Here is a 23,200-nt window from a genome sequence, read left to right as displayed (position 1 = left end):
ACCCTGGGTCTTCCTCCGGCTGACCGCTCCCATCGACTCCTTCGGTCTGGTCATCAGGCTCCTTCACCACCACCACTACCAGTGTCTAGACTCCATCGGGGGGGATATGTCTTGGTTTCTCTACCCCTTTAAAAAAAATATTTCATACGATGGAGTCTAATCTCCAAAGACTCTGCACATTTCATATTTTAGCATATATAGCTTACCAATAAATCTTTGCATATGTGCAACGAAGTATCTCCTGAGAGAAATAACTACATGTGCAGGTTGTCAAAACTGCGTGGTGTTGACAAGGCAGTTTTACCCTCTCTTATCTTCCGAGACTATGACACGTTGTTGCTGTTAAAGTGCAATTAACACTTCAAACGCTCGTCCAAAGCCCAATTTCCTCCTTCTACCTCTGACTTCCATCTCCTTGTTCTTTCCTCTCTATCTCCACAGCGGCTCAGACTAGTATTAACATGGCTGACATGAGGTTAAAACATCAATTAATGCTCACTAATGAAAGCCTATTCTTCTCAGTCTAAGTCTTTTCTCTCATTTTTCACTCCATTCTTTTCTTTACTTGGCTGCTTTGTCCCTCTATTCTCTGTCGACCATTTAGATTTTTTATTATGTTATCCATTTCTTTTCTTTTTGTCTGAGATATACAGTTGTGGTTCTGTTTTTGCATGTTAACATGGGATTTGATGTTTAAGTGACCGTGTTAAGTTCTTCTTGGTTAAAAATGAAATTACAGTGATTTTTTAAACGTTGCTAACATTACCAAATGTATGGATTCATCCTCTGGGAACCATACAACGTCTATATCAAATGTTGTGCCAATCGTGGTTGGTAGTTCAGTCTGGCAGTCAAGTCCAGGATTTTGCGGCCTTTTTTTGAGATTGTTGCGGCCCAAAATGCCCTGATTTTGTAAGAGCTTTTTTTTTTTTTTTTTTTTTTGGTATAGTTCTTTAAAAATCAAAAGGAAACTTTACTCTGGGCTGAGATTTCCTAGGAACCTTACCAAAAAGGCTCAGGATGCTGCAAATGTTGGTCTAATATGAAAATGGCTGGTGGATTTAAGACAAAAAAATTATAATTTATTGAATGAATGAAATGTGAACATTTCTGTCAGTGGCTTGTTGATCTTTACATTGTTAGTTAATTTCCTATCCTGGCCTGGGCTGGGACTCACATTCATTAGGTTTGATAAAGGACTAATTGGACTTTAACTTATCATTACACTTACAACGAGCGTAGCTGTCCTCAATTTAGGTAATTGTGTACGTCTCATCTCTGGTTTTTCCTGCATCCACCGTGTGTGTGTGTGTTTGTGTGTGTGTGCGTGCGTCAGTTGCGGGGGGAACTGAGGAGCAGCCCCCCCGCTGCAGAGAGCCGACAGGATTGAAACAGCAGTCAGCTTTCAGCGACTTCAGAGTGAAAAATCGTTACAGCGTACATTGATGTTAAAATGTCTACAGGTTGACAGGACGGTCTGAAATGTTTTTTCTCTTTCGCTGTACGTTTGGTTGGTAAATGTGAGATGTTCGAGTCAGTCACACACGTCTCGTCTCCATATCAGAAAACAAGGAAATGAATTTGGCGACGTCCGTGTGTTATGTCAACCCGTTCTCACACCCGCTTGGCCAGTGGCTCTCAGCGTCACACACTGATGCCAAGTCTGGCACGTGGGACTGCTGGGATTGGTTGAAGTCGCGGGAAACTCATAATTGCGAGTCGCAGCGAATTCACAGTGATTGGCTGAATTCACGTGAATTGTTGCAAAATTGCAAAATCCTGGAGGGACAGAACAGTGGTGGACCAAACCAATGACAGCCCGACAACCCCTAACCCTAACCTCCATCCACAGTCCATCACCATCTGGTACGCTGCCGCCATCGCCAACGACAAGGGCAGACTGCTTTCGCTTTGCTCAGAAGGGGATTGCTGCAATGGGCCGTCCCTCCAGGACCTGTATGGTGGCCGATCCCTCTCACCCCCGGACACAAGCGTTTTGAAACACTCCCCTCGGGCAGCAGGCTGCAGTCCGGGACCGAAACCTGACGTCACAAAAGCCGTTTCTCCCGACTGCAGTGGGCAACGCAGATCCTGGACTATACCTGATCATTGCACATCTTATACATCTTGGACTTTTTGCACTTTCCCTCATTGACATATTTGCACATCCTGCTCTTGTGTGTTGCAGTACCTTGCTTTATTGTTTACTTCATTTTAATATGTTTAAGTATGCACCAAACACTTCACAAAGTCCTTGGAAGTGAAAAAACGTACAGTATTTGGCACCAAATCGTATATTGATTCTGATATTCCTGCAGCACTATTGTACGCAGTGTGTGGTCCAGAAGTCAGAGTGTCTTTTTGAAAATTGGCTTCTAGCAGCCATGAAATTGGGATAAAGATGAAAAAGAGAAGCGTGGAAGATAGAGCATGTGTGTCTGCAGGGGGAGATAGTGAGAAAGCCTCTCCGGCTATAAACTCTGCCATCTATTGTTTCCTGTGGGTATACATTCACAGTTTGGTCAGAAGCAAATCCAGAAGGGATGCTCTCTCTGTCCCTCTGTCTTCCAGCTGTTTACAGTTGTGGACCCGTGTTCCTCTTCACAGGAAGGATGTTGGAGGAAATGGAAAACATCTTCCAGATGGCTGCATCACACGGTTCAGCCCCGGTGTGAAAACGATCCAACTGTCCACAGACATATGCCACAACCACAACATAAAACACTTCTATACAGACACACTGAATGGCCTAATGTTCTATACATGGCCACATGCTCTCAATTTCCAGTTCTTTTCAGGCCCAGTCGGATAGCAAGCTGAGTGCCCTGCACCTCTCCATCACCTGACAGATCAATATCGGCAATCCTAGTATTGGACATCCTTGTTATTGTAACTGCTGCTGACCCAGAAAACTGCAACATTATATTTCGCCTTTCTTTACCAGCTTGTTGTGTCTCTGTACAGAGATGGAATGGCCCACATCGAGTTAACAGGTGATATTAGATGTACGGTTTTGTTGCTTGTCCTTTTGTTTTTGCCTTTGTCCTTTTTGTGGGGACATTCAGTACACCAATATTCTGCTATTATTCTAAATATGACAATATTCAGAATTTGATCCGGGTCATGTAAACAGCATATTCCGGTTGGATATTCCGAATAAGGCCTTTTACCGAATATAGCATTTTCCCGATTAAGACATGTGGGATATTCTGGTATTATTCAGGTTCCAGAGGCATTCTTTGGACATGTGTACAGCACATTTGGAATATGCGTCTCAGTTGGGGTTTTCACTGCAGGCTTATGGTCAGCTCTGTGCGTTGCTATGGTTACTGTACACAAACCAACCAGCCAACCGTTTGCAAGGCTGCAGACCCGATAACAAGGAGAAACACTGCTACTTTTAAACATTTTCAAAGACTTGGATATCAACAGGTTTTTGGATATGAGCATCACTACGCCGACCTTTTTTAAGAAGCTGGTTGAAGGAACGAAAGAGGGACGCTGTGTTCACACGGTCCAACAAGTCCTCCACCGCTGGTTTACTTTGAAAAAATCCTGTTTTGCACGGCTACATGTAAACGGGAATAATCACTTTCATAAGCCATGTAAACAGCTTAGTTGGAATAAGGGCCAAAACCGGAATATTATGTGCATGTAAACGTAGTCTATGTGGCATCGGTCTCTTCACTTACAATTTCTCCTCCAACTTGATTATTAAGTAAATCATCCACCTCAGTCATCGTGCATACACACCATAGTCGTTCACTTCTCCCTCGTTACTCATTCGTTGGTCAGAAGTCTGTGGCCTGATGGCTGAATAAAATTAGCTCAAATGATCAGCAATATTTAGATATCGTGTTTTTTATTATTTTTTTTATTTTATTTTATTTTTATCAGAACAAGGTACATTGAAAATATTCAGTGACAAACATTGTTAAAGGCTTTGATTTTTAATTTTTCCACCTGCAGATTCCTATCCCAACACAACAACCCCAGACACAAAAAAAAATTAATAAAATATATTTAAAAAATAAATAAATAGATAAATAAATAGAAATAAAGAAAGAAAAACAAAAAAATATATATATACATACATGCATGCATACACACATACATGATAAATAAAGGAAGGGGGGGGGGGGTCCTCAAATTGCTTTAAAGAGGGAGGAGTATATTCTTTTCAAAATAGTTTATTAAAGGGTCCCATGTTTTGTAAAATGTTTTGGTTGATCCCTTGAGAAAGTATTTAATTTTCCGTCTTTAGAAACATCATTAGGTCACCAATCCATGATGACATACTAGGTGGACTGTGTGATTTCAACTCTAGGAGAATTCTTCTTCTAGCTATTAAAGTGGCAAAAGCCAGGGCATTCTCTTTAGTTTTTGCTATTTGGGATTTGTTGCCTCTGACTCCAAACAGAGCCATTATTTGATTGGGCTGAATTCTTAATTAAAAAGGTGAGTTTAAAATCTCAAAGACTGAAAACCAATATTGTCTCAATTTAGGACATGACCAGAACATATGGGTTAGATCTCCCTTCGATGCATTGCAGCGGTCACACGTTTCATCTATATTTGGGTACAATTTAGCCAACTTTGTTTTACTATAATGAATACGGTAAAGAACCTTCATCTGAATCATATTGAGTCTTGCACAAGAAGAGGTCCCATTTACTCGATCAACCGCTCTAGCCCAGGTGTCTTCAGATATGTCGATTCCTAACTCTCCTATCCATTCTGTTTTGATCTTTTCTATTGATACATTTTGGAATGACATGATCAGGTTGTATATTTTTGAAATAAATTCCTTAAGGTGTGAAGGGACCTTCAGAACTAAATCTAAACGTGGCTCAGAGGGCAATTGTGGAAACACAGAGCAGTGGGCTTGGATAAAGTGGCGGACCTGAAGAAAATCAAAAGAAATCTGAGTTTTGAAGACTACATTTTTTAACAAGATCATTGTAACTAGCAAAAACATTATCAATAAAAAAGTCGCTACATTTAACTAGGCCTAGATGCTGCCATTGCTTGAAAGCGGGGTCTAGCTTGGCAGCCGGGAAAAGATGATAATTGCATATGGGGCTTTCCAAGGAAAAATCTGTGAGTTGGAATGTTTGTCTAAACTGGTTATATATTTTGAGGGTCGAAATTACAACTGGACTTGAGGAGAATTGCGATGGTGAGAATGGTGACTTCATTGTAATCAGCACCGCAAGAGATGTTGACTTGCATGATTTAGCTTCCGCTGCACACCAGTCTGGAGACTGAAACCAATAAACGACTTTTTGTAAATTTGCTGCCCAATAATAATTTAACAAATTCGGGAGAGCCAATCCTCCATCCTTTTTTGGTTTCTCAAGAAGCTCTCTACGTATTCTTGGTTTTTTTCCGCCCCAAATAACGGAGGACAGCAACCTATTAGTTGACTGAAAAAAGGAAGACTCTGGAACAAATACAATAATCTGGGTAGCACATTCATTTTAACACAATTGATTTTACCAGCTAGAGACAAATATAGAACACTCTATCGTTGGAAGTCAGATTCAAGTTTTTTAAGTATGGGACTGTAATTTGCTTTAAACAGACCAGTGTATGAACGAGTGATATTAATTCCTAAGTATTTAAATCCTGATTTTGATATGCAAAAGGGCAAGTCTGTATCCATAATCTGATCCGCCATATGCTTTATAGGGAAGCATATACTTTTAGAAAAGTTTAGTTTATAACCTGAGAAGGACCCGTAGTCTTTAAATATCTTCACAATCTGAGAGGCACATGACAGCGGGTTAGTTACATATAATAATAGATCGTCAGCATATAAAGAAACTTTATACTCGACATTCAGTCTTTTAATACCACTAATAGACTGTGAGGATCTGAGTACAGATGATAGTGGATCTATAGCCAAAATAAATAGCAAAGGGCTAAGGGGACATCCTTGCCGTGTACCTCTAGACAGAGAGAAGTATTGTGAGCATATTTTATTTGTGACTACAGCTGCCTTTGGTTGATGATAAAGCAGGCGAATCCAAGAAGTGAATTTTGAACCAAATCCAAATTTGTCTAACACAGCAAATAGATAGTTCCACTCAACTCTATCAAATGCTTTCTCTGCATCTAGAGAAATAAGCACTTCAGGACTACTCTCTGACGCAGAGGAATGCACAACATTAAGAAGTTTTCGAATATTAATGAAGGAGTGACGCCCCTTGATGAAACCCGTCTGGTCTTGTGAGATAACATCTGGAAAGATATCGTGTTTTTATTGTGACTTTTTGGTGCTGTTGCATCTCTAGGTTCCACCTCAGTTTTAAAACAACCTGTGCTAAATGTTTTGGCAACAATTTTCGTATCTTTATTGTAAAAGGAAGGGAGGGGCTTAGCCCTGTTAGCCAATGTATCGCAATTTTCCTGGTTTACATCCAGCTGGGGACCTTTGTTAGCATTCCCTCTGTCTAAACTCATTTCCTGCCATCTCTCTACTGTTACTATCTAATAAAGGCACATGTTTAAAACCCTATTCTCTACAACCAGTTGTCTTTAGCAGGATGGTGGTGGGATGGAGCTTATCCCAGCTGACATCGCAAGAGCCAGGGTCCACTCGTCAGTAATCCAATAAAAATGAGATTTTTATGCATTTCCTTGTATCTTGAAAGACTCAATCAATAATGAGTCTAGAGCAATGCTGGTCGCTCTATGAGGCTGTGCTTAACATAAATGCTAACATCAGTATGCAAACATGCTCACATTGGTAATACTAACATGTTGTTTTCTAGCAGGTATAATGTTTGCTATGCTAACCATATTAGTTTAGCGTCTTACCATGCTATTTAACACTAAACACAAAGCACAGCTGAGGCTGATGAGGATGCCATTGGTTTTGCAGATATTTGGTCAGAAAATAAAAGTATTGGCAAAAAAACTGACGACCTGATGATGGCGCTAGAGGAAGGCTCAGTGGATCAAAGTGATTACAGTTCATCCTCTGGGGACCACGAGTGTGTTTACCAAATTTCACAGCAATCTATCCAACATATTTTAATAAAAAGCAAAATGTCAAGCTCGTGGTGTGACACTAGAGGACACATTTGAGGGAAAATAAATTTTCAAGACTTAAAAGTTATTTCATTTGAGTTTAGTCTTTAATCAGACTTCATCGGGGTGCCTGTGTGGCCTAGCGATAAAGTCGCTGATCTGATATCTCTTAACGCATTACCTGCCCCCCCAATTCAGATATCAATTGTCTTGTCAGTTTGCAGAAATCCAAATAAAGTCTGGATTAAATGTAACCCTCTGCTTGCTGCTGGACGGTGACTCATGATTTGGAGCCCTTATGGGATAGAAAGGTAAATGTGAAAGAAGCCTTTTTTTTAATAAAGTGAGCAAAGTAAAAATAACTTTAACAAGCTGAGACATAGATGGCTGGCTGCGCCTCTTCTTTTTTAAGTCATTAAAAAGGAAATGGGGGGGGGAAATAGAGACATGACCAGGCTTCTGCTATACCTAAACATAATAATGTATCCTAAAGCAGCTTAGTCAGTACGTTTACATGCACATAATATTCAGTTTTTTGCCATAATTCCGAAAAAGACGATATTCCAACTAAGCTGTGTACATGGCTAATGAAAGTGAGTATTCCTCTCTCATGTGCTGAGGTGATGGAGGTGGGGGGTGTAGGTATGCTCTCGGCTCGATTCTGTATTTACAGCAACCCAGATCATCTGGACCACAGAAGGACCACGGAGGGAATTAGGAGAGACAAAGAAGGACAAAAACAACCTGAGAGGGAACGAAATAAGTGGAAGTGAGGAAAATATGAGGGGAAGAAAAATGCCATCTTGATTAAAGATGTAGGCCATGTTTCTACTTTGTGGCTCTCTCTCCTGGTTTAGTTTGGGGAATTTGATCTGTACCCCAGGGAGGGCTAATCATTAACACATTTGTGATGGTGAAATCATGTTGTGTGTGTGTGTGTGTCTGTGTGTGGAGTGTGTTACTTTGTGTCTGAAACAAACTGATTAAGGGTGCATCAAAGTGGGGAGTGAGCTGTAGATGTGGTGCTTCCAAAATGCAGCCAATAAGCCTTTAAACCACTGAAACAAACTGAAACATAGGATACATGATTGACTGTAGGTTACAATTAACGCATTCACTCAATCATTCTCTGTATTCTGCACTTGTTACTCTCAGTGTAGGCTACTGTACTGATGTTAATTACAACCATGTTGTCATTCATTTTAATGTTATTCTCATAATGTTCACCGTTACCTCATTGTCATTTAAAGCTAAATTCCCGAAGACCACTCCATTATATATTGCTAACATTTACTCAGCACTAGCTGTTCAATGTATCTGCTTTTTGTAATTTTGTAACATTGTTCCATTACTGGCTTTTGTCGCAAGAACAAGGACAGTGTGGCTGCCAGTCATCTCAACCTTTAACAGTTATTATTCAAATGCCTAAACATTAATGTGTTAACACGGAGATCGCGTCCGGCGTGTGGCATTTCGTTTCCCCGTTGTTGCGTCCCCCAGAGCAGGTTCGAAAATCATGACCTGTACACGTTCAAAGTTCGTGACGTGTACACGAAATAAACGTCAAAATTGTGACCTGTACACGAATCAATAAATCTAAATAATGTGACTATTTCACGACCTGGCGTGAGACCGGGTTGGATCAGGACCCCGACGCAAAGGCAGTGGATCGGTGAGACTTCCTAGGCAAAGAAAAACTAAAGATACACTCTCCAAAAATTACGAGGAGAGAGTGGAAGCCCTTCAAAGACATTTTCTTACATGTCCTTACATGTCCTTGAGAATAGGCGTGATCCTCCATCTTCAACAGGCTTTCAAATCTGCCGGCAGTCGCGAGTAATCTCCTCCTGGCATTCGTCACAGTGCCACTGAGTGTAAAAGCGCAAAATTTCCAGGTATGTCCCTCTCTGGCTAATGTATTTTAAAGATGGAGGAGCAACATGGCTGCCGCCCAAGGGGGTAAGCTTCGCTTCAGAACTCGAGCCATCATGGCGCCATTTTGTTGCTAACTGGCCATCACCTCCTGTTAGCATTCCGCTGACCGCCATTTTGTTTTTACGTCACTTGACTGCGAATAACTTTACATCTGAAGCGTTTAAAGACTCTATTTGTCCGTTGTTTAGTTCCAAAGAAACACGACAATGTATAAAAGGCTTCATTACCTTGTACCTCACGTTATGGCTCCGTAGCAGACGTTTTTGTAAAAATAAGCTAACGATTGTGTCATAACCAAGTGACTTACTGTCGCATAGTAGAGGAATTACCGTATAGTACAGGAGAAGCTCGCAGGCAGTTTCGACTTACATGAGATGTTTAGGTTTAATTACTAATGTTAACTAGCATGTTAGTGATCAATAATTAGCCTGTGCCCATGTTATCTCCTTACATACACCTACAGTCTCCGTATCTGTAAGATTGGGAATGATTGAGATTTCTCTTGGCACAGCTACCAGAAGACTTACAACTTTCAGACACGTTGCTCACGTCACATTCTCTCAGTTGGAGGCTGTGCAGTAAAGCTGGCCATCACCGGAAAAGTGCTTCTAATAGCCTTCACTGGTCTCCGTCCAGAGCAACGGGGTCTATTGGTCCATTATATACTGTCTATGCTGCCGCCATTCGAGCGAGTCGCTCGTATGTATTCTCAATGCTTCTGAATGGCAGATTCTACGCTTACGAGAATACTTTGATTAGTTGGTGGTAGTAATTACACATGAATGAGCACATATTTGTGAAAGAACAAAGTTTTTTTGTTGCTAAGAATCAACTCAAAAAAAATTACACAATGTATGTTTAAAGAGGCTCTTTTGATTTGCTCTCCTCCCCTTCTCTTTCATTGACGTTACCCATATCAAAAAGTACCCGAAAAAGTACCGGTACATAGTACAAAAATATCCAAACACACACACACACACACACACACACACACACACATATATATATATATATATATATATATATATATATACACACAGACATACAAATCATTTTAGCAACACATGCAGACACAAATACACATTTGTTGATATACAGTACATACCTATTCACACAATATACAAGATACTGTACAGGTATACACTATTAAGACAAAAACACACAATGTACAAACACATAAGCCCATCAACTTACAATCAGATAAAAACTAGACATAAAATGCAAAATGTAGCATATATGATGGACAAATTGTCATCTGTGGTGTTTGTGGAAGTTGGTTGATCGACAGCATGTAGCTGATCTAGCATGTCAGACTTTTCATCCATAAGGCAGTAGTAAAACCCCTCGGTGCGATGGCTACTGGCCCACCTCACATCTTCAAAAGATGTGTGAAGACGGCATGAATTATAAATTCCCCCAGACTTTCACACCAACACCCTGTTGTGAGTGTTTGATTACTCTCTATAAATACTTAGATTTGACCAATATGTGTTTCTGAATGTGCCTTTGAAAGGTGGATAACCTATATTTTCGGGGGATAAAGCTTTCAATAACCAGTGTATATTAGGTTGTTGTAACAAATACCCTACCGAAAGTCAAATATAATTTGAATAGTAAAAAAATCAATACTATTCGAATGCTGAAATTACTATTCAAATGTGACTTTTTTAATAAATATGTTGGCTAACGTTAGCTAATCTCGCTCTTCTCGCCTTGGTGTCACTAATGTCACTACTTATGAACAATAACTTAGCAGGAGTGAGAAACACAAGGCATTGTGAGGTCTAAGCTAACGTTACGTACCGAGTAACGTAAGTACAACATTACGGCGCTAACGTTACGTACCGAGTAAAGTTAGTACACGGTGGAGTGACAAGCTGCGGTTGAAAATCGTAAGAAGGATAGGAAATAATTTTAACATGACTTTAAAATTGACATCCACCAAGCCAAAGTGCTTATGTTATCATTAGTTAGCTCGTTCTTGTTTTCTAACTGTGCCGCGAGTTATAGGAGCTTAGCTGGGAGATTCATGGAGACAGCTAAAGGTAATGTTAGCTGACCTACAGCTGTCAGAGTTAGCTTAGCTGGAAGCTTCATGGAGACAGCTAAAGATAATGTTAGCTGACATATAGCTGTCAGAGTTATAGGAGCTTAGCTGGGAGCTTCATGGACACAGCTAAAGGTAATGTTAGCTGACCTACAGCTGTCAGAGTTATAGGAGCTTAGCTGGGAGCTTTATGGAGACAGCTAAAGTTTATGTTAGCTGACCTACAGCTGTCAGAGTTAACTTAGCTGGGAGCTTCATGGAGACAGCTAAAGTTAATGTTAGCTGTCCTCCAGCTTTCAGAGTTAGCTTCAACTTCATATATTACCTTCTAATAGCTGTATTCTCAGTAACGTGACAATCTGCAAGAAACAGGTTGCTTATAAATCACTAAAATAGTAGTGGCAGCATTGTTTGGCTTGGTTATCAATGGAGTTAGCATCGTTTGTTACCTACCTAGTTTATGACAAATGGTTTTGGCTGTGCTTTCTAACATGATGTCATTGTGCTAACCGAGCACCGTTAGCCTTTACAACAGAGCCGCTTCACTACACTTGTTAGGGCATTGACAATGCATAAGCCCGAGTAGTGTAGTACATATTATTTAACAGGCTGCAATTGAGCATTACATATTAGGGGTGTGCAAAAAAATCAATTCACATTCAAATTGCTATTCAAGCTCTACTGATTCAAAATCGATTCATAGAATTCGATTCATTCTACTGCAATCACATGGAAACAGTAACTACATTTACATACTGTTAATCGTTTTTTTGAATCAAGAATCATTTTTGAATCGAAAATTGATTTCGAATCGAATCTTGAGCCTGAAAATTGATATTGAATCGAATCGTGACATTTTCTGAATCATGCACCCCTACTAAATATTCGAATATTATTTGAATATTTAAAAAAATATCAAATGGAATTTGAATGGTATTATAGAGGAAGATTGACAGCTCTAGTGAATACAGGGATTCAAGCCCAGGTAATTGCAATTCCATTATGTATCTTGTATATAGCTGTATCTAACAATGCTCCAATATATTACCCTTTTCCCTGGATCAATTTAATTAATATCAGGTTTAAGAAGCCTGTAAAACTGGATTTTGGAGAATTTAAACCTACACCCGAGAAAGGGGTGTTATCTGGTAATCTGAAGAAAAAAAATATTTGCGCTGAGGATTCAAAGCCAACAAAAGTGTACATCTGCTCCTCTCAGTTTGAGGATCAAAAAGGTTTACTGAGTATTTCATGGCTCGAGTTGGAGCAACAGTCTTAAGCTTAAATTCTGTCAGCCTGCAGTCATCACAGTGTTTAGTAATGCAGTGGCAAATCCTCACATCTGTACCTAATCAACAAGCACCTTTCCCTCTGTTTACTCCGATGCAGTATCTGAATTTGATCTGTATTCAGGGCACTAGTGCAGTGCCTGTTCAAAACGGGCTGACTGCTTGGCCTCCTGTTTTGCTGCTTGTAGCTTTCTCCAGAACCATTGTACCCCAACAACTTACAGAAGGTCCCTAAAAACACCTTGTATGCAACCCAACTGTAAACTGACTTCCTGTGTACTTCTACTTCAGAGGACCACATTGAACTACATAATTTACCTTACAGAGAAATGTTACTGGTTACGTTGCATTCAGATTTTACTCAAAATATCACAATGAAAATGTGATGCATTATTATTCATTAAACTAACCAGCATTATATTAGAGTTGAAAGCGCCACCTTGAACAGGCGTTAAGCCAATTTAAGTACATTGTGCTGATAATGCCTCTTTCGCTTTACGTAACATTTTTGAATGCAGGTCTTGTACTGTGCGGTAATAAAGGACAATTCCAGTGTAAAATGAATCTAGGGGTTAATAACATATGTGTACCGAGCAGACCGTTCTCTGGAATATGTTTTCATGCTAATCGAATGTGTCTCTAGCTTTTAACAAGCTACCGCAAAACCAATGATTAGCTGCTAACGCTAGCTTTCGGAGAATAGGGTAAATCACAATTTTCTACCACTAAAAAGGCTCCAAATAGCACCACACTTCCACGGTAGCATAATGAGGGTCCCTACATGCAAACCGACGCATTGACAACTTTGTAAGTGTACAGACAGTTTATTAAAAAGATAGATTATAAAGACAGTAGCGTTTGTGTTTACATTCGGCCGCCATCATAGAAAACAGTCATGACCAGTCGAATCACGAACGCTGTGTTTGAGCTATGTTACTGGTTACTGGTTCTCAATGCTTCGGTTTGCATGTAAGGACCCTCATTATGCTACCGTTTAAGTGTGGTGCTATTTTGAGCCTTGTTAGTGGTAAAAATAGTGATTTACCCTCTGCCCTGAAAGCTAGTGTTAGCAGCTAACCACCAGTTTTGCGGTAGCTTGTTAAAAGCTAGAGACACATTCGATTAGTATGAAAACATATCCCAGAGAACGGTTGACTCGGTACACATATGTTATTAACCCCTAGGTTCATTTTACGCTGGAATTGTCCTTTAAGTTTTACCTCAGAAAAAAAACCTTTTGAGTACTTCTACCACCAAAACCCAACATTCCCAGTTAGAGAAAGGGTGAAAAGGAAAGCAGGATTTGTTTGCCTGTAGGCCCCCAAATCGTTTTACATATTATATTAATGTAATAAACATTTCAGTTAATCTTGTGTTGCCAAAACCAATAATTTTGCCTTTTTAGTCAAACTAATTTCACATTAGATTTGATCTTATTATTATCTGATATCTAAAACACAGGTGCCTACTGAAAATGTTATCTCGTGTTTTTCGATAATGAAATTGCATGTTGATATCGCCACAGTCAGCCTTTAATGACACCAGTCCTGTCTTGTCCCATCATTATTATCAGGAATGAAATTAACACTGCAGCAGAAGTATTCATTTCCAAACAGGTTTAATGGATTGACCGTTAAAACATGAATTTAATTAGCAAAGGTCTTTTTGTCGTCTGTAACGTTATAAGTGTTATACAGTAAGATAGTGTGACAAACTTACACAATTGAGTTGCAACAGCAGAGTGAAGTGGCCGCTAGTGCAGGTTGAAGGAAGTAAAGGAGTTTGGTTGAGAAGTTAGTATATCCAGAGGTCAGAAACACACATGGTGAGATACACTTAAAGTTATTGTCCGTAAGCTTTTCATCCAGTGAATTGTCTGTTAAGTTCCTATCTATCGAAGAGCGAGTTAAAACAATGATGATGGATGATGATGAAAGCGCTTGTATTTGCTGCTTTGTCAAGTAATACATTCTGACTGTCTAGGTGACTTTCCCACCCTAAATTCAAATGTGAGTGCACAGTAAGTGACCCTTTTTACGTCAAATAAGGGGAATGCGGTGCCTGCTGCCCGCTCTTCCTCAGCCTCCACTTCATCAGCTAAGGTTTATATCACATTTTGCCTCAGTGGCTATAGGGTGTTTGTGTCACTGCTCGGCTAAGTGCACTAACTTTAACGGGGCTGGGCGTCCACCGGCTAACGGCTCCACTCGTTTGACTGCTAAAGCTACGTGCTAACACAGTAAACCACATGTGTCAAACTCATCAGCCAGCGGGCCTTGAGTTTCGGCCCCTGGCGGGTTTTGATCCGGCCCACATATCAATTTAGGTTCACAATAAATGTTGGCCCTCCACAATGTTGCACCAAAACAAAAAGACAGGAAACTGTTTTTCAAACTGCAACTAGGCCTACATGACACTTAGAGCAGAATTTGGCAGATTTGTCGACTTTGAGACTCCCAGAAATTCCGACAGAAGCAGAGAGTTTTCGAAAGCTGGGAAAACAGGTTGCTGTGAGTCGACTTGCTGTGTAATCTTTGTTTGCTTGATTTGCTAAATTCAAAGATTTCTAAGGAACTGTCTGCTGCCTTTTTTAGGGCTTTATGTGGACCAAACTGTAAGTGAGAAGACTATATGAGACATGGAATAATTAAAAGCATGAAAATACACTCTACATGTCTGGCCCTTGATGCGATTCTCCTTTTCCAGTGTGGCCCTTAGTGAAGTTGAGTTTGACACCCCTGCGGTAAAAAGTGCTGAAAAACATAGCGCCTCCCCTCGGTGAGTTATCCCGATAGCTGCGTTAGCACTGTCGACCGTGTTAGCCACGTAAGCTAGTCACTGCCTCCCGGGCTCTATCATCTCCACAGCTGCGTGTGTCCCCACACGGCTCACATCTTCATGGATCTATTAGCTCTTAGCTCATCTTAGACTAAACTGCTGTCCGTGGGGACTAGATCAGGTATCGCGCAGGTGAGAGCTGCAATCTACCGTTGACATTCAGTTGACACCTCCCTTGAAGATAGACTAAGACTAGAAGAGAGAATATCAGATTAGAGAAATATCTTATTTAGATGTCCTCAAGCAAGACTCAGAGTCAGAACTCATTATGGGTCTTGTGTCTTACGTTCAGCCCTCCACTTTCTCCACCATCTGCCATTGGCAGAGGCTCCCAAGACCTTTACTGTCCAGCGCTGGAAAAATACTGCCCTCCTTCAGTTTTGTGCCATTGCACAGATATGTACATAACGTAAAAAATATTCTAGAATGCAGGTTATCAGTGCTCTCAGAGATGCTCTAATTACTTCATCTTAAAACCTTAATATTAATGTTTGATTCAAACACAGTGCTTGTTGTATGGTCTAACAGCATTCAAAAACTGGGTGCAGAAAGTGGAATTGGGGATAAAAATATAGCACGTTAAACATGACCAAACTCTACATGTTATTGACATGCATGTTAATGTCGTCTAAACACCAAATCTCTCAGACCTCAATGTTTTCCTGGTGGTATAACGGCTGGGAAAGTCCCATAAATGCTCCGATAAGACCGATTTTTCTAAAGTAGAGGTTGGTAGTAGGACACCGTCACTTTAACAGATGTGTAGCTACAACACACAAACAGCGGGACATGGCTGTCCAGTGGATCTGCTCTCACTTCAGGGGTCCAAACCACCGACTGGCCATATTTACCTCAGCCAAAGAAAAACACATCAACATCACTGAGGCTCCTATAAGACATGTTTATAAGACGTGCAGTTCTACGGCCTCATATGGCTAAATGAGAGTCATTTCCTACAGGTACATTTTTACTTCCATACTACAATGACAAGCAAAATCTGTCACTCACTTTTCCCCCCTCTCCCTTTAAAACACAGAGCCTTTCTAATGAGACAAGAGAGGGTATGTTTGGAGCTCTTTTATCAGCCATGTTGTAGTTTGGCACCTTGGGCCAGCCATTACAGACTGAAGGACAGACATACAGGATTAACAGACATGATGTGTGAGTATGGTTATAATTAGAAGGTACGAGCACGCGACTTTACACTTGATAGTGCATGTAGCAGTCCAGGTTTTTTCTGAAATTAATTGATGATAGATGAATAGAGTTTGTACTAATTTACCTTTATGACCACTGCAGGTTTTTCAAAAAGACACTCACGGGAATGTGTTTTTCTGCACTGATCAATTGTATGGTTATGATCTGGATTATAAAACATAGTGGGCCCAGTATTCCGCACCCGGCGCAGCGCAAAGCCGACGCAGTTGTCCGTTCAGCGCCCGCAAATGCACCTGCGCCCGTCTGTGGCCCATGGGCGTGCTGGTCTTACAGGGAGGTGTGTTCAGGTGCATTCTGGGCGTGCTGGTCTTACAGGGAGGTGTGTTCAGGTGCATTCTGGGCGTGCTGGTCTTACAGGGAGGTGTGTTCAAGTGCATTCTGGGCGAATTGCTATCTTGAGGCAGCGGGACGTGATGGCGCCATTGACCAACAAAAACCTGGTCTAAAGTCCATAACGCAGCATTTCATTGTTATTTTAACAGAGCATTAGGGAAATGCTCCTAGGCTCGTGCACAGCGCGCGCACACTATGCTTGTTACACACACAGGGACACACAGCAGCACACACACACATGCAGAAGATTACAAATAAAAACATTATGGTGCAAATCCTCCATCATAACAGCAATGCTCCAAGGTCCACGCGCCTGGCTTTTAAAGGGAATGGGAGATGATCTCTGATTGGTTGATTGCATGTTACGCCCAAAACACACCTCTGATTAATGAAGACACTAAGACCAACCCTTTAGAACCAGGCGCCCGGCGCACGGACAATTTTTCCGCCGTCAAACTAGCAAAAGTGGATTTGGACACGCCCTAAACACACCTGCGCCATGCGCTTAGATCGTTACAATAGGGCCCTAAAACTACTTGGTTACAGCGTGATGGTTAAAAATGTTTACCAGTGTTGGTAAAAGATGACACAGACTCTACCATCCCCATGAGTTGAATCCACCGGGGCCACTAACAGTTAGTTTCTCAACCGTGAAGACACAGATCGTATGCTTTGCTTATTGACTTAAGACAAGCGTCTTTAGACCACCGCTGAGCTAAAAAGGGCCTCAGTTCATTAACTCAGCTGCCCTGAAAAACCTTTCTCATCTGTGCTGCTAAGTTCCCCCCTGTGTGAAACCTGGCATGTTGATCCACACTGCCTGACAGGGCAAGACAGCAAACCCATTCATCTTCCCCCATCTTTCCTTGTTTGATCCCACAGCCCTGGGACTTCAAAGCCTATAGGCTAGTGTACACACCGCGCGCCAAGCTGACAGCTACAAGGAACCATGGTACACCCCACGCATGATACAGAACAAGACGTGGTCAGAGATCTTCTTGGAAACATGCACGTTTCATGGTCATGTCTGCTTTTTGGAGCAATGATGCCGACAGGCAGCCGGGCAGCTTTTTTTTAGTCATTTAGATTCAATTCATATCAAATTCATATGCTGTGGTTTTTTTCCTCTTTCTCAATCAGGCTGTCCAGTGGTGGATCTGCAGCATTATTCATACACCGCAACAATTAAAACAACATCAACAGGGGAAGGAGAAAAATATGTACATTATTCATATCTGTCCTACAGGGAGACAGTGAGTCAGAGCTAATGAGAGGCTGAAGCTTTTGAAGTCATGGAGCCCTCGGTGAGGTGAATGGCATGAATTAAATACCACCATCAGACACATTTTGCCTTCTAGATGGCTAATTTTAGCCAGTGTTATGAGCCCTGTCTTGTCTGTTTTTTATTTGAATATAATTAAGTGTCCTCCGCACCCTTATCTAGGAGAAGGTCAGCCTCAACCCCAAGCAGTACCCCAGAGCTGGTAGGAAATGGATGGAGAATGAAGAGGAAATGAATATTCCATGAGAATATACAGTATGTGAGAGCGCAAGGTACAGTTGTTGCGAAGTGGAGTGGAATGGATGCATTTCTTTTAACGCCTCTTAAAGCGAGAGAAGTGTGAAATGTTTTGGCGAAAGGCAGCTTTGCAAAATAGAGGAGGCTCTGCCAGCCAGACTTGACCCCTTTCCCTGGCACCGCCGGTGTCTGCCGTCATGCCCTGTGCCACGCTGATATGCTATCTGCCCAAACAGATGCCCGCTCTGGCCTCGCAGCGCCACTCTCTGGTCCCTCCACTTTACTCGTAGCTGCCTGCTGATGTTTTGTCCGCCCTAGCTCTTCATAGAATTCTTGTCTCCTTGAAGCACAGCGGAGAGAGAACCGAGACCTACACTGACCTTACTGGTAAAAGGGAAGCTGCCTGCTGATGAAAGGACTGAGGAAAGATATGACATGAAGACATCCAGCAAGAGCGACATGGTGTAAACGTTTGGCCTACCTCCACAGTGAGCTCTCCAGTACCTTGGTGGAGTCCGCGTGGTAGTACTTGGTCAGGATCAGGATGACCTGCAAGAGATGGTGGAAAAGAAGAGGTACATTTAAGCTACTACGAAAGAAAATGACTAGTTAGTGCTTTCACAGCTTCAGCCAGGCTTTAGTTTTTAGTTTCTTGCGTTCCATACACAATTTTTAGCCTGTAAGTTACGACTTCAAGTCACGAGTAAACGACTTGGTAGCGTTCCAGGCAGAGTCAGGACAAACCCTTCTAACTAGCGTTGTGGCCGTTCTACCAGCTATTACTTGCTAACGTGCTAATGGCTGACTGAATATTGTGCAGCGGTTAATTTAACATAGCAATCCCTAATGGCGGGCAACAGTGGTAACACAATCATTATCAGCCATAGTGTACAATTATTTCACAAAAGACTCTTCGATCAAACTGAAAATAACTGAAACTGAACTACTGTACATTGTAAATTACAGTTCTTAATATATTAAATCTTTTTGATGAATTTTCTATACTTACATTTTTCAATCTTAGACATTTTTGGAACACATTCAGTGACAGAAAACCACATATATAGGCAGAGTGAGATGTCAGTGTTTAAAAAATTGTCATTGGACCCTTAAGATCCAATAGCATGTCTTCGATCAATGCGTGTATTTTAAAGCGCAATTGGTCAGTCACTAGACCTGCATAAATGTGGCAAATCTCTCCTCTGCATTTATATTTCAAGCAAAGACAATCTCCTTGGAGAAACTAGTACCCCGAACAAATAAGAGTCTGGTGTTCCACTTTGATTCTAGAGAAAGCTCACACAGTGTTTTCCCCCAATGTTTCTTCATAGCCTCCATCTGCAAGCAAAATTATGAATTTAGCTTAAACACATTTTTCTTGGGGCGATTTGATTATGAAATCTATTTCATAGAATATAGTTCTATAAGTTAGTTTATAAGAGGTTGGTTTTTGGGTTAGGGGACGGACATAATAGTATTACAAAATTTCACAAAATATTAAATAAATAAAATGTTAGGATGCATTATTCATATGACCAAGACATCTTGGTCCAGGGCACAAAGCCCACGCGTGTATGGTGGATCAGAGACTCTTGTCTTTCATATTTCTGAGAACTCCTGTTCTTGACAGCTCGGTCTGCTGGGATTCGCGTTGCCATGGCAAGACTGCCAGTGGGTCAGGCAGCTCAGTGGGGCCTAGAAGTGTGATTGACAGGCTGGCTTGCGGTCCTAGGTGTTGTAAAGAGCTTGGCTTTAGGGCAGAGGTATGCTTATTGGCTGAGGGGGTCCTGCCAACAGCAGGCTGTGTTGAAGGTGGCTGCTCCAGGGAGTCGAGCTGCAAGCTCTGTGCAATAGGGACACTCCTGATACATCCTAATGTGGAAAGCAAGCGAAGCCTTTGCCATCATATTATCTGTGGTGATAGTACACAATTATGGCTCTTATTATTTAAGGCTGCATGTTTCCTTGGATTTTTGGTGACTTGCAGTGCACGTGCATGGACATTTGCCAGTCTGGGTGGCCTGGGAAAGTGAAAGACACGTTCAGGAGGTAAATATCTGCTTGATTTCTCCGTTAGATAAACTGGAAGCTGTGCTGTCTTACTTGGCTGACTTAATAAGATGCCTGGCAGCGGGCCTAAATATTTTCTGAATAATGCTTCTGCCCTGTCAGAATGTTTAGCCTAAATCTAGCATTAAGTAGTGCCCGAGGCTTCCCATTGCCCACTTGTGCAAGGCAAGGCTACACAGCTGCAGTTAGTATTAAAAAAGAAACCTGAAGCAATTTTCATAAGACCCTCCGCTGAGGCGGGGCTTTAACTGTGTCATAAAAGCGTTCTATTTTCGCACAAAACTTGGTTAAAGTGGAGCACCCCAGCTGGAGACATACAGAATGAGCTTTGAGAGCGCTAGACAAATTACCACAACACAGACTGCCATCAAAGCCACTCAGTGGAGTCTCTGGGCTCACTTGGCTCAAAGCAACCCAAACTCAATGAGTTTCAACCCTGATGAAGCTTGGCTTCCAAAGATGTTCATTGCATCCAGAAAACCGGAACAGAGAAACATTTCCCTGAGCAGCAGACCAGACCAGACCAGACCAGGACAGGCCAGGGGCCGCTAACGACCTCGGTAAACTCAAGTAAAAGTGTGCAACCTGCTTTTGCTCTGCCTCAAACTGTCATTAAAAACTCTCTTTGCTGATGAGGAATTAGACAGCATCCCTATCTTGTGAGGCTCTCTGAGTCGTGCAGCATGCAGCAAGTGTTCACCGATTGGTTGGTGGCCTACTGTGACTCAACTGGTGTCTCTGGAAAACAGGCTGTCCGCCTCTGCACAGCTGTCCTCCTAATGAGATACTGGCGCAAAGCTTGACACTCATTCGGCGCATGCAGGCAGCAACAGCACTGGTCCCTTGACTTAACGATTAGATCTACCGTGCTGCATACTTAGCACATGTGCCTCACTGACCCGATCTTGGTTTCTTTTTTTCTTTCTCTTCAGCTTTGAACCTCCAGTTGAAAATGTAAGGTATGAAGCTACATTGACTGATTTACTCACTTATTTGTCTGCGAACAGTGACACAAGCTGAAAACACATGATACTCTATCAATTTCTTTGTGGCCACCTGACAAAAAGAAGTCCAACACGTTCCCTATTTTGGTCCCTGCTAACTTTGTCTGCTGTTTACTGCTGAGCAGGTAGTGCGCTTTACAACTGAGAACAGCTGCTAGCTACTGCTGCTCAGTAATGAGGAGCCAAGTTGCAGGCCAAAAAAATCAAAACAATGCGCCAAAAATTGATACAAATTGATACTTCTTTGCGGGTTTATCACTATGAGCGACATCACACACATATTGCATATTTTCATTTGATCCGCTGTTAATACAAAAATATTGATTAGTGTAGCTTCGTAGCAAATTGTGATTAGACCCTCAATTGGCAATTATTTTCTTGTTTTCATTTTCTTGATTAGTCAAGTAATCATTTGGTGTACAAACGGTCAGAAAGTCAAAATCAAAAAATGTCCAAGAACCCAGAGTTAATTGCTTGTGTTGTGCAACATGGCACAAGTCCAAAAGCTAAATAAATTCAAATTCCAAAAGTAAAACAGAGTAAAGCAGCAAATCGTCGCGTTGGAGAAGCTGGAATTGGAGAATGTTGGGCTCGAGACGGTGGCTCAGTGATCAGAAACAGCTGCCGATACATGTTCTATCAATCAACCGATCGGCAGGGGAGTGGGAAATAGGCTACCTGGCTCGACTTTTGAAAATGTTGGACTCGACAACATAAGCAATGCACGTCACTTGGTTGTCTGGGTCAGTCAGTCTTTGCATTAAACTGCCTCAATACATGCAGATCATGTGCTGTATCACAATGCTGGGTCAGAAAAGCTGCTCCCTTATGAAAATATAATACTCTACAGCCTCTGACAGCTTTTTTACTTTTCTGACACAAAATGCAATTGGCCTGCTGGTTACGAGTACAATCAACCCCGTCTACAATATAAATCTAGAATTATAGCTTTCTAAATGTGTTACACATGAAATGGCAACCTCTGTCTTGTACATGAAAAGGAGAAGGGGAAAGAAACAGCCTCTAAAGTCTATCAGTCCATCTCAGTCCCATGAGATTGAGGTATGCATCATTCAGCCAAATGTCGGCGCCAATGAAACATTCTGCCTCTCTATCCCCACGTCTTCAAGGCCTAAGTTCTGCTCAATTGGGAAAATTATTTTTCTTTGGGGGATAAAGTGGACAGGGCAAGGGATGTATTCGGCCATAAATCACTACTGGCAGGAGGCAGAGAAAGCATTTATTTGGCAGTGTCAAACCACGCTGAAAAAAACGCCGAACAGCACAGCCAGATTTCTCTATCGCCTCGAGTGTACCGAGCAGTCGGCTAAGACAACAACTTGGCAACGTCTACCTACAGCTCATTGGACTAAAGGGCATAATTGGCACAGGCTGAGAATCCAACCAGAGCGGTAAGGGAAAAAAATCCCCTCTTTTTTTAGGAAACGCAATGCCATGCCAGTCAGTTGCAATTCTATACAAATAAATCACAGAACAATACTTGGAGTCAACAAGTATCGGAAAACATGTCAAGTTATAGCCAACAAAGTCTGTATCCTCTGTTGATTAAGACAAACTGAGAGAAGTTTGTCTGTGAACTTGATGACCTACTCCTACTGTTGCTGAGGCTCCATTATAACCACCTTATAATACCACAAGCACATAATCAGCCACTGTGGGTTTCTTGTTTGTAAGCTAGCAGACAATTGGCTAATGGCTTTTATTGGGGAAAAGTCAACAGGGAGGTCAGGACCCACTGATGACTTCATACAAGAGCGACAAGAGACCCCATTGAGAGTGGAGCTCGTAGCCCAAGCTCCTCGTGAACTCCAGCTTGACAAGCAGCGCCTATCCCTGAGACATTCCCAGCAACTGGGAGCCAACGGGGAGCGCTATCAATCAGCTATTGAGG

General features: G+C 41.6%; 1 protein-coding gene across 1 annotated transcript in view; it reads right to left on the bottom strand.

Annotated features, from left to right (window-relative positions):
- Window positions 1-23,200, bottom strand: part of sorcs2 (sortilin-related VPS10 domain containing receptor 2) — a 371,041-nt gene that overhangs the window by 248,055 nt on the left and 99,786 nt on the right. Inside the window, exon 2 of the mRNA XM_028563724.1 lies at window positions 18,696-18,763. Coding sequence (XP_028419525.1) covers window positions 18,696-18,763 — 68 coding nt within the window. The remainder of the gene's footprint in view (window positions 1-18,695; window positions 18,764-23,200) is intronic.

Source organism: Perca flavescens, chromosome 19 (genome assembly GCF_004354835.1).
Source record: "Perca flavescens isolate YP-PL-M2 chromosome 19, PFLA_1.0, whole genome shotgun sequence".
NCBI classification, from domain to species: domain Eukaryota; kingdom Metazoa; phylum Chordata; class Actinopteri; order Perciformes; family Percidae; genus Perca; species Perca flavescens.
This window is presented reverse-complemented; position numbering and strand designations above follow the sequence as displayed.